At 35.7% G+C, this 15,225-nt stretch overlaps 1 protein-coding gene across 7 annotated transcripts in view; it reads left to right on the forward strand.

Moving 5' to 3' along the window:
• DLG1 (discs large MAGUK scaffold protein 1) overlaps nucleotides 1–15,225 on the forward strand; it is a 258,661-nt gene that overhangs the window by 131,548 nt on the left and 111,888 nt on the right. For all 7 annotated transcript variants that reach the window (XM_061166872.1, XM_061166871.1, XM_061166873.1 and 4 more), the window contains one exon: nucleotides 3,925–3,978. In XM_061166872.1, coding sequence (XP_061022855.1) covers nucleotides 3,925–3,978 — 54 coding nt within the window. The remainder of the gene's footprint in view (nucleotides 1–3,924; nucleotides 3,979–15,225) is intronic.

Raw genomic sequence — 15,225 nt, forward strand, 5'->3', positions numbered from 1 at the left:
TTTGGCTCCCCACCCCCTCCCTACTTTGCCCTGGCTTGTGCAGGCTTTGTGCCAGCTGCTCTAGGAACAAATTATGAAGGATGGGAGTTGGGTAGCTTCAACACTGCTGAGAATTGAAATTGACTGGATTAACCACAGTTTGACATCTGGTAACTTCTGGAAGTTGCAAGCCCTCAATAGACTACAGAAGTCCAAAATACTCATGTCACACTGGCAATTGCATTTTGCCAGTACAGTCGTCATCTAGGTGGAGAAGCAAATTTGTGGGACTTTTTATTCTGTCATCATTCCAGAATTCATCATATTTGTTTTTATAGTCAGTTTAACTTATAGTAGTCACTAACATGTTAGCATTTAACTTTCAATGCTGTGTGTGCCAAATTAGAATCCAAGATGTACTACTCTCTGGGGTTTATGAATTCTTTATTGGAGAAATACTTGTTTATAATTTAGTAGGGGAGAAAGAGACCGACATTAAACCAATAATATAATGAAACTTCGATAAATGCTAAGGAGGAGAAATACAGTATACAGCATAAAAGCATTTTCTAAACTAATTTTGGCCTGTTTTTAAATAACTGAATCTTAGAATTATTTTTAACACAAGATTTTTAAGGTGTAATATTGTTATCTGAAATTGAATTAGGATGCTGCAGTATGTTAACAGCAGCAGACTTATAAGGCCCTTTATTAATGAAATAACATTCTAAAAGTTGGATGATCAAAACTATGTTTCTTAAGTCTTATTATTAATTCTTGGGTCATATTCTTTAGGGTTTGGTTAGTTTCTGTTTCTGGTATATCCTGCCCCTTTCCTATCACCCACCCCCACATTTCTAAGTGAATCATAGGATTTCATTATTGTCTAAGTTGAGACATACACAATGGTATATACTATTAGTAAGTATAATGGATTAGCAACAGGTTTCTGTGGTTTACAACACAGTTTTTTCTTTTGTTTTTAATATTACTTTACTGAGTTGTCACACAGTCCTTTTGGTTAAAGGTATGTCTCTTTATAGATGGAAGAAATAAGTTTCAATAATTAGTACTTGTGATTTACCTGTATATTCAAAGTCATTGAATGGTAGAGGGAGGTAGAGAGAGATCTAGAATCATGCTTTTTGATGTGTCATTTAAGGTTATTTAAATAACTAGTCAACAAGTAACTTTCACATAGATTTTCCTCAAGTCTTGTTGCTGTTACTTGGTTTCCTCCCTAAGGAAAGCTGGTAATTCCGTATTATCTGTTCTGCTATCTCCCATCCTAGTTATAGATACCAAGGTCTTAAACTAGTCAAATTTGCTACTGTATTTTTTGTTTTAGTGCTCTTTATTTCAGCTATCTGAAAGTAGCAAATTCCGCGGCCAAATTTTTCTGTATCTCTTCTATCTAAAGTACTTGTTCTGGCTTTGGTGTTAAGGTATTGTGTTTTTCTGAGTTGTATATTGTACCCTCCAAGCCCATTGAGCTACCTCATTCCCACCACCTCCAAGTTTGAGAGGGATGAATTACTACTTTGTCAGATACCATTTCTGTATTCTATAAGAATTTAAAAATCCTCAAGTTAGTAAGTAAAAGTATAATGTATTTTAAGGTAAATGTTTTAATTCTCTTCCTGATAACACAGTCTTAAATATTTTTAACATTATTTTGGTGGCTGAACTTGAGGCCATCAGATCATGCCTCTTGAGCTGCATGTACATAGGCTCTTGTTTTAGACTACATTTTGTGATAGGTCTTTTCAAATTGCTTAATCTGACATTAGTTTTGAATGAAATTCTTTTAATCCTCAATTTGAGTTTCTGTTCAGTTTCAAGTCTATGCTTTCCCTTCAGGTATGGTCATTCACTCAGATTATTTCTAAGATACATCTACAAATAAACTGATTGTACATATATTAATTATCTAATCATATTCATTAAACCAAAATTATAAATTATTTTTACAAGTCTGTATTCTTTTTTCAGAACTGAACTTTAAAATTGAAATTAGTTTTATTATGTGAATGCTAATATCTTAATAACAGCTTTAGCCCATAGTATTTTACAACTGCCTTCATTATTAACCTCTTACAATTGAGTACTTGACTCAATATAATTGTTTTGCTGTAGTTTATGAAAAAATTCAAAACTGTTCAAATAGGAAGTAGTACAGTGAACTCCCATGTATACTTATCACCCAACTACAGCAGTCCTCAATTCATGCACTTATATGATCCATTACCCCTCCTTCTCCTAATCTCTCATTGTCGTCATTCTATCTTGAAGGAAATTTAACACTTTGTATAATTTATATGTATTTCAATACCAGATTTGTATATAACTAGAATCAAAAGGTAACATATACAGTGATGATGAGTTGGTGATCATGAGCAGCTAGGGTTGTGATAATTTTGGTATAAGTTAGACTTTTGTGAAAGCCAACTTTTTCCACTATATTTTTGGTAATAAACGAGCAGAGGAAGCCAGATGGTTTTCTTGCCATAATTTTTAAAGATTATAGCTTCTTTTGTAAGTTTAAATAGCCTTGTTCTTTCTTGCCTTCCTCTGTAATTGCTTAAGCAAAGTAAGGTGAAGTTGTACCATTAATTTTTTAATTTAAAAATATCAATTTGAGATCCCAGTAGTCATTGGGAAATGAATAATTCCTAATGTTCATAAAATCTTAAATGTCTCTCACAAATAGTATTTTTAGCAATCTCACATGTAGTATTAGGTTTGATTCTCATTGTATCATTGGAAAATAGACTATTATCGTTAAAGGTAGGGCTGCACATAAAGTAGCTAGTATTATGTTTGTATTTAATACAGTATTGCCTACTCATTTTGTTTGTTTTTTTCAGGATTTTTTATTGTTTCAGATGTACAGCAAAGTGATCTAGTTATGTGTATATATATCTTCTTCAGATTATTTTCCATTATAGATTATTTTAATACACTGAATATAGTTCCCTGTGCTTTACTGTAATCCTTGTCCCCACTCATTTTTAACTTGCTGCTTCATGTAGCTTAGATGCATACAGTACAATTATTTATGCAAGCATATCTCTTAAAATTTATTTAAAGGATAGTCATCTTTTTGATTCTCTGAAAATGTCATTTGACTTGGTAATTATATATTTTTAAATATGCAAAAGAAAGAATTTTAAGAGGAGTCACATCAGTTTTCTAGTGTGTTCCAGTCTGGTTTTCATTTGGTAATAATTGCATTTTATTTTTAAAATTTTGTTCCGCCTTCATAACAAACCCTTTCCAGCTTAAGCAGAAAACCAAGCTTTTTTCATCCCAAACTTAATTATACCTATGTTACTCTGCTTGTGTTTTTGGAGGGGTGGGGAGTGGTTGACCATTAATTGTTCTGTCCGTGGTCTAGAATAACAGATGAAAAGCAGTAATTGCAGTTGATAACAATTGAGGGCTTTTACATTGAATGTGTTTTCAGTATTCTAATTAAAGTTTATGATGGATTTCTTTGTATGGCTCCTTTCCCCCAGTGTTTAAACACAGTTCAGTATGAGACAGAATTTTTTTTCTGGGTGATGAAATGTTGGAATCTTCAGAAGATCCTTGAGACTAGAAAAGAGGTGATTGCCAAGAAATTTGGGATGAGTTTTTTGTTATATTAGAAAATACTTGTGAATTTTTTTTGATGAGAATGGTGAACTTCACAAATCTTAACAAAATTGTGTCTGTTGTAGCGGAAATAATCATCCATTTCTCAAATGTAATAGCTGCCTATATATCTAATTCTTTCCACTGGTGCTAGAAACTGGATACATTGTTTAACATATGAAAACTTCATATAAAATTATAATTTAAGAAATAGCAAATCTTTCATATGCTTCTAATATTTGTGACCATTAATATGTAATGTGCCAATTTTCCTGTTAAGCCTAATACTTTTACAATTCTTTCTTTAAGGCAAATCCTCCTCCAGTGCTGGTTAACACAGACAGCTTGGAAACATCAACTTACGTAAGTTCCATTCATCACCATATATAATTCTGTTTTTCCTGTTCAGGTTTTGATACAGGTATAAAAATCACAGCATTATTTTCTCTAATACATTGTACTTATGATGCTCTGTCATTGAGCTGTAATTGCTAAAGTAAATGAAACATACTATCCTTTTTTGTTTTTTGTTTTTTCCATGCTTTTACAAAGCAGAAATGTTGAAATAAATTTCATTTTTAAGTTAAAATGAATAGCTTTCACTACAGGCTCTGTCTCACCAGTGGTCATTTACACAATGCCATATAATCAGAGAGTAATTTTTGAAGTCTAATTGAGTGACTGTGTTTTTAGTGACCAGATTTATATGTCTTCACAGTTATAATTCTGTAACTTTAAATTAATTGTTCCTTCGCTGTAAACTTCTTTTGTTAAAAAATCTTCTTTCTCCTAAAGATAAATAGCCAGAACAGCAGAATCTTAACATTTTTCACCCCACCTAAAGTATCTTTGGAGATGTTTAAGTAGAAGTTATACCTGTGCATTTTTAAAAAATCAAATGGTGCATAATTTAATACATTATAAAAATCTTTTTTCTCTCATTTTTGAACTGTAGTTGATTTTCATCTGTACTTTGAAACATTTTATTTGGCTTTATATTCTGTGTATATTTATATGGGTATAGCAAATTTGGGGAGATTTTTGAAAACTTTAAGTAATAATACTTAATACAAACCAAAAATACTCTTCAGTCAGTGTCACCTTTCACACTGATATTGAATACTTAAGAAGAATTTTGTTTGTACTTTTGTCAATATTTTCTTCTTCACATTTTATCCCTTACTTGTTCATTTGTTAAATTATGTTTTGCTTAAGGGAGAGATATTAAATTTTTTTATTTTAAAACCCTTTGAACTGGAAGGTTACTATGTAAGAACTAACAGAAAACTAGGTCAACAAAATAAATACACATGCATTTTAGAGATGTCAACAAATTAAAAGCAGGATTAACATACAGACAGCAAACTTAGTTTTTATGACACATTATTCAAAAAATAATTTTCCTGCTAAGCAGAATATGTTGGAAGTCTCTAAACCCATTCACTACCCATGTTGAGAAATTCTCTAGAAAGACTCACAAGGCTCAGCACCTTGTACCTAAGATTTATTTATATGTACATACATATTTATATGTACATACGTACATATTATTATATGTAATAAGTCAGGATCCATAGTCAGATTATACGGCTGTTTGTCTAGAAGAATACATCTTTAGATTTCCTTGTACTATCTTCCTCCCAAGAGGTGTCCGCAGAGCACTGTTTTCACTTGGCAGTGAAAATGTAGCAACAAGTATTCAGTTTTTCTGCCTAGGGAAGCCCACTATTTGGGCTTCACCACAGTTATTTACTGGTGGTTGTTCACATAGACACCCTCTATCCTGTACATACCAAATTTCCAAACTCGCAGAAGGAAAACAGGTGTTCAGCATAAAGTTCATTGTCTCTGCAAAGTCTTGCCAAGAGTAAACAACCCTTTCAGTTAGGGAATGGTGAGAACGCTCCCAAAATCAATTTCTCAAATGCCTAAGACTCTTCTAGCCAAAGCAGCCTTGGGCCTGATATAGCAACCCTTTTCTCTACATAAGGCAATAAGATAAATTCCATTTTCTTAAGATTTTGTTTCAGAGTTGTTCTACTTTATCATATTTGAAGAACACTGTAAAACGTTTAGTAATATTCTTTGTGGCTAATTAGTTTAATTCTGAAATTTAAAATATGTTTTAGAATGGCTTTTAAACTTACTTGTTATTCCTTTGTTGAGTTCTGGTTATTAAATACTAGCTATGAGTTGATGAATGAAAATAAAACTTGCAGCTGTTGCATTATATATCACATTCCCCCCCCCCCCCCCCCCCCCCCCCCCCCGGCTGTTGTCACATCGCTTCCTAAAATTAAGTAGTTAATTGAACAGGTAATGCATATACATTGTATAAAATTCAATATGTACCAAGGTATATCCAATGAAAAGAGAAGAAAGGTGAAGAAAAAAATCTTTCTTCACCCCTACTCCTAGTCTTCTTGTTCCTCTTAGTTAAAATGTTAATGTGTGTGTGTGTGTATAGGATATATATTAAAAGAACATGTGTATATATATCCTTTTATAAATATTTTGTACATCACTAAGGATATATGTATTTTCAAACTTTTCCCATACAAAAATCAATGCCCCACTGATATTTTTGTATAGATGTATTGTATATATATGCAATTATATAATCTGAATATATTTGTTTACATAGATTGCTCAAAAGGTGTGTCAACTTTTAGATTTTATCATTATTGCCAAATTATACTTTCTGGCATTATGATTCAACAAAAATTATTGTTTTTACCCCATACTGTCACTAGCATGGTGTGTTGATAAATTTTTTGATCCTTTGTTAGCATGTTTGTTACCGTAAAGTATATTAACTCATTGTTTCAACTTGAATTTATATCTCAATTCTTTTTCAGCTTTTTCACCTTAAAATTTTTTTTTATGTTGCGACATTTACATACCACAAAATCTACCCTTTTAAAGTGTACAATTCAGTGGTTTTAGTTTATTCACAGCATTGTGCCATCACTGCCATTTTCAAATTTCATAACATTTTTATTTCCTTGTAAGGAAACCCTGTACCCGTTAACAGTCACTCCCCATTTTGCCCTTACCTCAGCCCCTTACAATCACTAATCTACTTTCTGTCACTATGGCTTTGTCTTTTCTGGACTATTCATATAAATAGAATCATACATGGACACCTGAAACCAACACAACATTGTAAATCAACTGTACTGCAATAAAATTTTTTTAAAAAGAAATCATACAGTAAATGTTTTTTTGTGTCTGGCTTTCACTAGGCGTAGTATTGTGAAGTTTCATCTGTGTTGTAGCATGTGTTAGAACATCATTTGTTTTTATGGTCGAATTATTTTTCATTATATGTATGTACTGCTACTGCTAAGTCACTTCAGTCGTGTCCAACTCTGTGCGACCCCATCCCTGGGATTCTCCAGGCAAGAACACTGGAGTGGGTTGCCATTTCCTTCTCCAATGCATAAAAGTGAAAAGTGAAAGTGAAGTCGCTTAGTCGTGTCTGACTCTTCGCGACCCCATGGACTGTAGCCTACCAGGCTCCTCCGTCCATGGGATTTTCCAGGCAAGAGTACTGGAGTGGGATGCCATTGCCTTCTCCGTATGTATGTACTACATTTTGTTTATTCATCCTTCTCTTGATGGGCTCTTGGGTCATTTCCACCTTTTGGCTATTGTGAATAGTGCTATGGTAAACATTGGCATGGGCATCCCCGGTGGATGAGAGGTAAAGAATCCACCCAGAATCCGCCTGCCAATGCAAGAGATGTGGGTTCAGTCCGTGGCTTGGGAAGATCCCTTGGAGAGAGAAATGGCAACCCACTCTAGTATTCTTTACTGCGAAATCCCATTAACAGAGGAGCCTGGTGGGCTCAGTCCATGGGGTCACAGATAGTTGGACTTAATGACTAAACAACAGCAACAGACATTGCATACAGTATCTGGGAATTATTGTCATTTTATTAGTATTATGTCTCTTAGTCCATGAACATATTGTCTATCCATTCATTTACATCTTCAGTTTTGTTAACAGCGTTTTAAATTTTCAGTGTATTTGTCTTACACTTTTTAAATTAATTCCTAAGTATTTTATTCTTTTAATGATATTGTAAATGAAATTGTTTTCTTAATTTTATGTATGGATTTTTCATTGCTGGTGTTTAGGAATATAATGGATTTGGGGGTATTGACCTATCCTGCAGTGTTAAACCTGAACTCATAAATTAGTTGTTTTTTGTTCTTATTGTAGATTCCTTTGGATTTTCTACATAAGGTCATGTAATATACAAACAAATATTTTCATTTCTTGCTTTTCAATAAAGATGCCTTTTATTTATTTTTCTTACCTAATTGCCATGGCTGAAACCTCCATTAAAATGTTTCATAGAAATTGCAAGAGCAAGCATTCTTATTTTGTTCCTGATCCTTGGGTGAAAGCTTTCACTCTTGTACAATTAAGGATGATGTGTTAAACCCAATGTTAAGTATTAATTGATACTATAAGTTCATTGGCATTGGGTTTGATTCTCTCTCTGAAATCCTATTCTTTTCCTAAATACTAAAATATTAAGCAAAAATTCTAGAGGTCTTCCTGGTTCTGGTAATGAGCAGAAATGAAGAAATTTGTTGAAATAATTCCTAACTATTCCTTTGTATTTTCCGTAAAACCATAAAGAGTAAAGATTAGGAAAATTCATTTAATTTTACCTTGGTGGCTTTCTTACACAGGGCTTCCCTGGTGGCTCAGATGGTAAAGAATCTGCAGATGTGGGTTTTATCCCTGGGTCAGGAAGATCCCCTGAAGAAGGGAATGGCTAACCATTCCAGTATTCTTTTTTTTCCTAATTGATAGATAATTGCTTTACAGTATTGTGTTGGTTTCTGCCATACATCAACATAAATCCTCCCTTGGTATACACATGTCCCCTTCCTCTTGAACCTCCCTCCCACCTGCCACACCTCTAAGTTGTCACAGAGTACCTGTTTGAGCTCCCTGCATTATACAGCAAATTCCCACTGGCTGTCTCTTTTGCATATGATAATATATGTGTTTCCATGCTACTCTCTCCATTCATCCCACCCACCCTCTCTTTTCGCCTGCCCTGGGTCCACCTGTCTGTTCTCTATGTCTGTGTCTCCATTGCTGCCCTGAAAATAGGTTCATCAGTACCATCTTCCTAGATTTCATATATACATGTGTTAATATGTGATACTTGTCTTTCTCTTTCTTTCTTACTTCACTCTGTATAATAGGCTCTAGGTTTATCCACCTCATTAGAACTGACTCAAATGTGGTGTTTTTGTGGCTGAGTAATATTCCTTTTTGCATTACCCGCTCCCCCCCCCCGCCAAGAAAAAGAAAAGCAAAAAGGCAAAATGGTTGGTTGAGGAGGCCTTACAAATAGATGAGAAAAGAAGAGAAGAGAAAAGCAAAGGAGAAAAGGAAAGATAAACCTATCTGAATGCAGAGTTCCAAAGAATACCAAGCAAAGATTTTAAAAAGCCTTCCTAAGTGAACAGTGCCTACAAAGATCCATCTAGTCAAAGCTGTGGTTTTTCCAGTAGTCGTGTATGGATGTGAGAGTTGGACTGTCAAGAAAGCTGACTGCCAAAGAATTGATGCTTTTGAACTGTGGTGGTGTTGAAGACTCTTGAGGGTCCCTTGGACAGCAAGGAGATCGAACCATTCCATCCTAAAGGAAATGAGTCTTGAATATTCATTGGAAGGACTGATGCTGAAGCTGAAACTCCAATACTTTGGCCACCTGATGCGAAGAACTGACTCAATTGAAAAGACCTTGATGCTGGGAAAGATGGAAGGCGGGAGGAGAAAGGGATGACAGAGGATGAGATGGTTGGATGGCATCACTGACTCAATATATATGAGTTTGAGTAAATTTCGGGAGTTGGTGATAGACAGGGAGGCCTGGCATGCTGCAGTCCATGGGGTTGCAAGAGTTGGACACGACTGAGTGACTGAACTGAACTGAACAATGCAAAGAAATAGAGGAAAACAATAGAATGGGAAAGACTAGAGATCTCATCAAGAAAATCAGAGATACCAAGGGGACATTTCATGCAAAGATGGGCACAATAAAGGACAGATATAGAATGGATCTAATGGAAGCAGAAGATATTAAGAACAGGTGGCAAGAATATCTAGAAGTACTACGCAAAAAAGATCTTAATGACCCAGATAATCACGATGGTGTAATCACTCACCTAGAGCCAAACATCCTGGAGTGTGAGATCAAGTGGGACTTAGGAAGCATCAATATGAACAAAGCTAGTGGAGGTGATGAAATTCCAGTTGAGCTATTTCAAATCCTAAAAGATGATGCTGTGAAAGTGCTGCACTCAACATGTCAGCAAATTTGGAAAACTCAGCAGTGGCCACAGGACTGGAAAAGGTCAGTTTTCACTCTAATCCCAAAGAAAGGTAATGCCAAAGAATGCTCAAACTACTGCACAATTGCACTCATCTCACATGCTAGTAAAGTAATGCTCAAAATTCTCCAAGCTGGGCTTCAGCAATATGTGAATCATGAACTTCCAGATGTTCAAGCTGGTTTTAGAAAAGGCAGAGGAACCAGAGATCAAATTGCCAGCATCTGTTGGATCATCGAAAAAGCAAGAGAATTCCAGAAAAACATCTACTTTTGCTTCATTGACTACGCTAAAGCCTTTGACTGTGTGGATCATAGCAAATGTGGAAAATTCTTACAAGAGGTGGGAATACCAGACCACCTGACCTGCTTCCTGAGGAAGCTGTATGCAGGTAAGAAGCAACAGTTAGAACTGGATATGAAACATCAGACTGGTTTCAAATTGGGAAAGGAGTACATCAAGGCTGTATATTGTCACCTTGCTTATTTAACTTATGTGCAGAGTACATCAGGCGAAATGCTGGGCTGGATGAAGCACAAGCTGGAATCAAGATTGCCAGGAGAAATATCAATAACCTCAGATATGCAGAAGACACCACCTTTATGGCAGAAAGTTAAGAGGAACTGAAGAGCCTTGATGAAGGTGAAAGAGGAGTGTGAAAAACTTGGCTACAACTCAACATTTAAAAAACTAAGTTCATGGCATCTGGTTTCATCACTTATTGGGAAATAGATGGGGAAACAATGGAAACACTGACAGTTATTTTCCTGGGCTCCAAAATCACTGCAGATGGTGACAGCAGCCATGAAATTAAAAGACGCTTGCTCCTTGGAAGAAAAGTTAGGCCAGTTCTAGACAGCATATTAAAAAGCAGAGACATCACTTTGCCAACAAAGATCCCTATAGTCAGAACTAGGTTCGTCTAGTCAAGGCTCTGGTTTTTCCAGTGGTCATGTACGGATGTGAGAGTTGCGCTATAAAGAAAGCTGAGTGCAGAAGAATTGATGCTTTTGAACTGTGGTGTTGGAGAAGACTCTTGAGAGAGTCCCTTGGACTCAGGGAGATCCAACCAGTCCATCCTAAGTAGATCAGTCCTGGGTGTTCACTGGAAGGACTGATGTTGAAGCTGAAACTCTAATACTTTGGCCACCTGATGTGAAGAGCTGACTCATTTGTAAAGACCCTGATGCTGGGAAAGATTGAGGGCAGGAGGAGTAGGGACGATATAGGATGAGATGGTTGGATGGCATCACTGACACAGTGGACATGGGTTTGGGTGGACTCTGGGAGTTGGTGATGGACAGGGAGGCCTGGCATGCTGTGGTTCATGGGGTCACAAAGAGTCGGACATGACTGAGCGACTGAACTGAACTGAACTGAATGGTTTTTCCAGTAGTCATGTATGGATGTGAGAGTTGGGCCATAAAGAAGTTTGAATGCCAAAGAATTAATGCTTCTGAACTGTGGTGTTGGAGAAGACTCTTCTGAACCCCTTGGATTGCAAGGTGATCAAACTAGTCCATCCAAAAGGAAATCAGTAATGAATATTCATTGGAAGAACTCATGCTGAAACTCCAATACTTTGGCCACCTAATGCGAAGAGCCAACTCATTGGAAAAGACCCTGTTGCTGGGAAAGATTGCAAGCAGGAGGAGAAGGGGACGACAGAGAATGAGATGGTTGGATGGCATCACCAACTCAATGGACATGATTTTGAGCAAGCTCCGGGAGATGGTGAAGGACAGGGAAGCCTGGTGGGCTGCAGTCCATGGGGTCCAAAGAGTGGGACACGACCTAGTCAGTGAACCACACCAATAAATATTCCATTGTATGTATGTATCACAACTGCTTTATTCATTCATCTGTCTGTATATCTGGGTTGCTTCCATGTCCTAGCTGTTGTAAATAATGCTGCAGTGAACACTGGGGTACATGTGTCTTTTTCAATTATGTTTTTTCAGGATATTTGCCCAGTGGTGGGATTGTTGGGTCATACAGTAGTTTTATTCCTAGATATTTAAGGAATCTCCATACTGTCCTCTATAGACTGTATCAATTTACATTCCCACTAGCAGTGCAAGAGGGTTCCCTTTTCTCCACATCCTTTGTAGAATTTATTGTTTATAGAATTTTTGATGGTGGTCATTCTGACCGGTGTGAGGATATATTTCATTGTAGTTTTGATTTGCATTTCTCTAATAATGAGTGATGTTGAGCCTCTTTTCATGTGTGTTATCTGTATGTCTTCTTTGGAGAAAAGTCTGTTTAGGTCTTCTGGCCACTTTTTGATTGGGTTGTTTTTCTGGTGTTGAGTTTTACATGAGCTATTTGTATATTTTGGAGATTAATCGTTTGTTAATTCTGTTTCAGTTTTGCATGTGTGTTTATGTTTCTTGTTTTTGTTGTTATTTGTCGGATCTTGTATTTACCATTTGTCTTGGGTTCATCTTTTGTTTCTTGTTTTGAGTTTTGTTTTTGTATGTTTGTTTTAATCCCCTTTAACAAATAGCTAGTGTAATCTCAGTTCTTCGGCTACTCCAGTATTCCTGCCTAGAGAATTCCATGGACAGAGGAGCCTGGCTGGCTATAGTCCATGGGGTTGCAAAGAAAGCTTCAGTTTTTCTGTACATTTAACTGATAACTATATTATTGTAAAGTTTACCTAAATGGCTATTCATTATTTAGGAAAAATTCATGAGTAAATTCTTTCGGGGTTAATATTTGATTTTTCATTAGGAAGAACATTTTCTTCTTCCTAGTACATTTTTATTTTTAGATTCTTACCTTATGATGGTATAGACTTTTGAGGAGTTTAATTGCCTAAGAATATGGGAGACCTGGGTTCGATCCCTGGGTTGAGAAGATCCCCCAGAGAAAGGAAAGGCTACCCACTCCAATATTCTGCCCTGGAGAATTCCATGGACTGTATAGTCTATGGGGTTGCAAAGAGTCAGATGCAGCTGAGCAGCTTCCACAATCACGATCACATAGTGAGTCGTATGAATGTTGATAGGCAAAATCTTGAATTTTAATGTATTACTCTATAGTTTGAAAGGTATTACTGAAATGAACCTTAAATGACAGAGAAGTCTTAAATTAGACTTCTTAGTATCTTTATTTGGAGAGTCTTAATATCTATTATTTATTAGGCTCTGTCTGTCTTGTTTGGATATATTAGTGCAAGCTGTTTAGAAAATTTTAATCTTTAGGAATAAGGGGCCAAGGACATCTGTATTCTTTATGGCATTTCATCTATAATTGAAGCAAATTATATTTTTCTAAAAAGCTAAAAACAACTTAAATATTAAACAGTGAATGGTATTCAAATATACTAGCAGAAAGCAGTTGAAAATATGAGTTATTAACTCTTTCAGTGAAATATGAAATACCTAGCAGTCAGCTTGAAGCCACGTATATGGTCTTCCTGGTGGCTCAGACAGTAGAGAAACTATCTGCAATGTCGGTTTGATCCCTGGGTCAGGACATATATCCACTGGAGAAGGAAATGGCAACCCACTCCAGTATCCTTGCCTGGAGAATTCCACAGACAGAGAAGACTGGTGGTCTGCAGTCCATGCGGCCACAGAGAGTCAGACACAACTAACTGAGTAACACACACACAGAGCAATCAGCTTAACAGGAAATGTATATAGTTTGTTGTAAGAAAGCTGTGAAACCTACTCATGGTATAGAGGAATACTTAAATACAGAGCAGTTTTTGTTGCAGAACAGAAAGATAAAGTAGAGATCATTGTTTTTTCCAGATAAATCTGTAAATTTGGTATAGTGCCAATCATAGCACCAAAAAAGAGAATGTGTATTTGAAGTCGGGGGAGGAAAGAGGAAAGGGGGAAGGAGGAGAGATAAAAAGAGAATATGTGCATGTATTTTGAAGGGATATAGTTAGATTTAATGATTCACTTAGAGCTACATCTTCCAAAATTGCAAGCCACTAGCCACATGTTGGTATTTAAATTTATATTGATTAAAATTCAATGATATTTATGGTTTTTCTGCTGGCAGTAGTCACATTACAAGCACTCAGTAGTCACTTGTGGTTAAGTAACTCCTATATTGGACAAAACAGATTATATTACACTTATATCATGACAGAAACTTCTTTTGGACAGTTTGATGTAGAAAAGTTAAAAGCTCAAAAGCAACCAAGTAAAAATTAAGAGCAATTTGGAGTGATTTCTCCACAGATAAAAAAATATGTTATAAAACAGCATTTAATTAAAAGTGTAGTTCTTGTCCCAGATCATATTGAAAAGTGAAAGTCTCTCAGTCGTGTCCGACTCTTTGCAACCCCGTGGACTATACAGTCCATGGAATTCTCCAGGCCAGAATACTGGAGTGGGTAACGAACCATTCCCTTCTCCAGGGGATCTTCCCAATCCAAGGATCAAGCCCAGGTCTCCCACATAGCAGGTGGATTCTTTACCAGCTGAGCCTCCAGGGAAGCCCCAAATTATATTAGATGAGTGGAATACAGCTCACCTTTGATTATGTTATATAATCTGATTTTTTCCCTAGTCAAATTGGTTATAGATAAGTTGTTCTTAGTTGTGACTTTATGAAATTTTTTCCACTAATATTAAGATTTTTTATAATTAGGAATTTACTACCTATTCTCAAGTGTCTTTAGAATTTTTGCCTTTTATCCAAATTATTTCCATAACTTCTTTTCCAATTTACTTTTCTCTAATTTCTTTCCATTTGTGTTCCACGCTGCCATGGTTCTTTTTTGGAAAACATTTAAACCTACTTGATGCTCCAAAATTTCCAAGAATATTTTTCATTCATCAGGAAAACATTCAAGATGTTTCACAATCAGGCCCCAATTCACTTCTCCAGCTTTCACCTTCATCCTTAATATAGAATCCCATTTTGTTACTAGGACTAAATTCTAAACCTAGAAAGTACTAGCAATGACAGTTCTCATGAAGTATTCTAAATCTATGCTTTTCTATTTTTGAGGATGGAAAAAAAACTCAAGTATTTTGTCAGTAATATATTATTTTGTATAAAGATTGATTTAATTTCATTTTATTTCTCCTCTAATTTTATTTCTTGTTTCCCTCTCACCTTGTCCTATTGAGAGTGATAAACCCTTTAGCCAAGCACATTTTTCCTGTTGAAAGCCACATTTTATAAAGATATTATGAAAAGGAAACTAATCACCCATTTTGTAATTTTCCTGGAAACCATATTGCTTTTGAAAATACTACACCGTCAGTTTTT

Source organism: Dama dama, chromosome 19 (assembly GCF_033118175.1).
Source record: "Dama dama isolate Ldn47 chromosome 19, ASM3311817v1, whole genome shotgun sequence".
In the NCBI taxonomy this organism is placed as follows: Eukaryota; Metazoa; Chordata; class Mammalia; order Artiodactyla; family Cervidae; genus Dama; species Dama dama.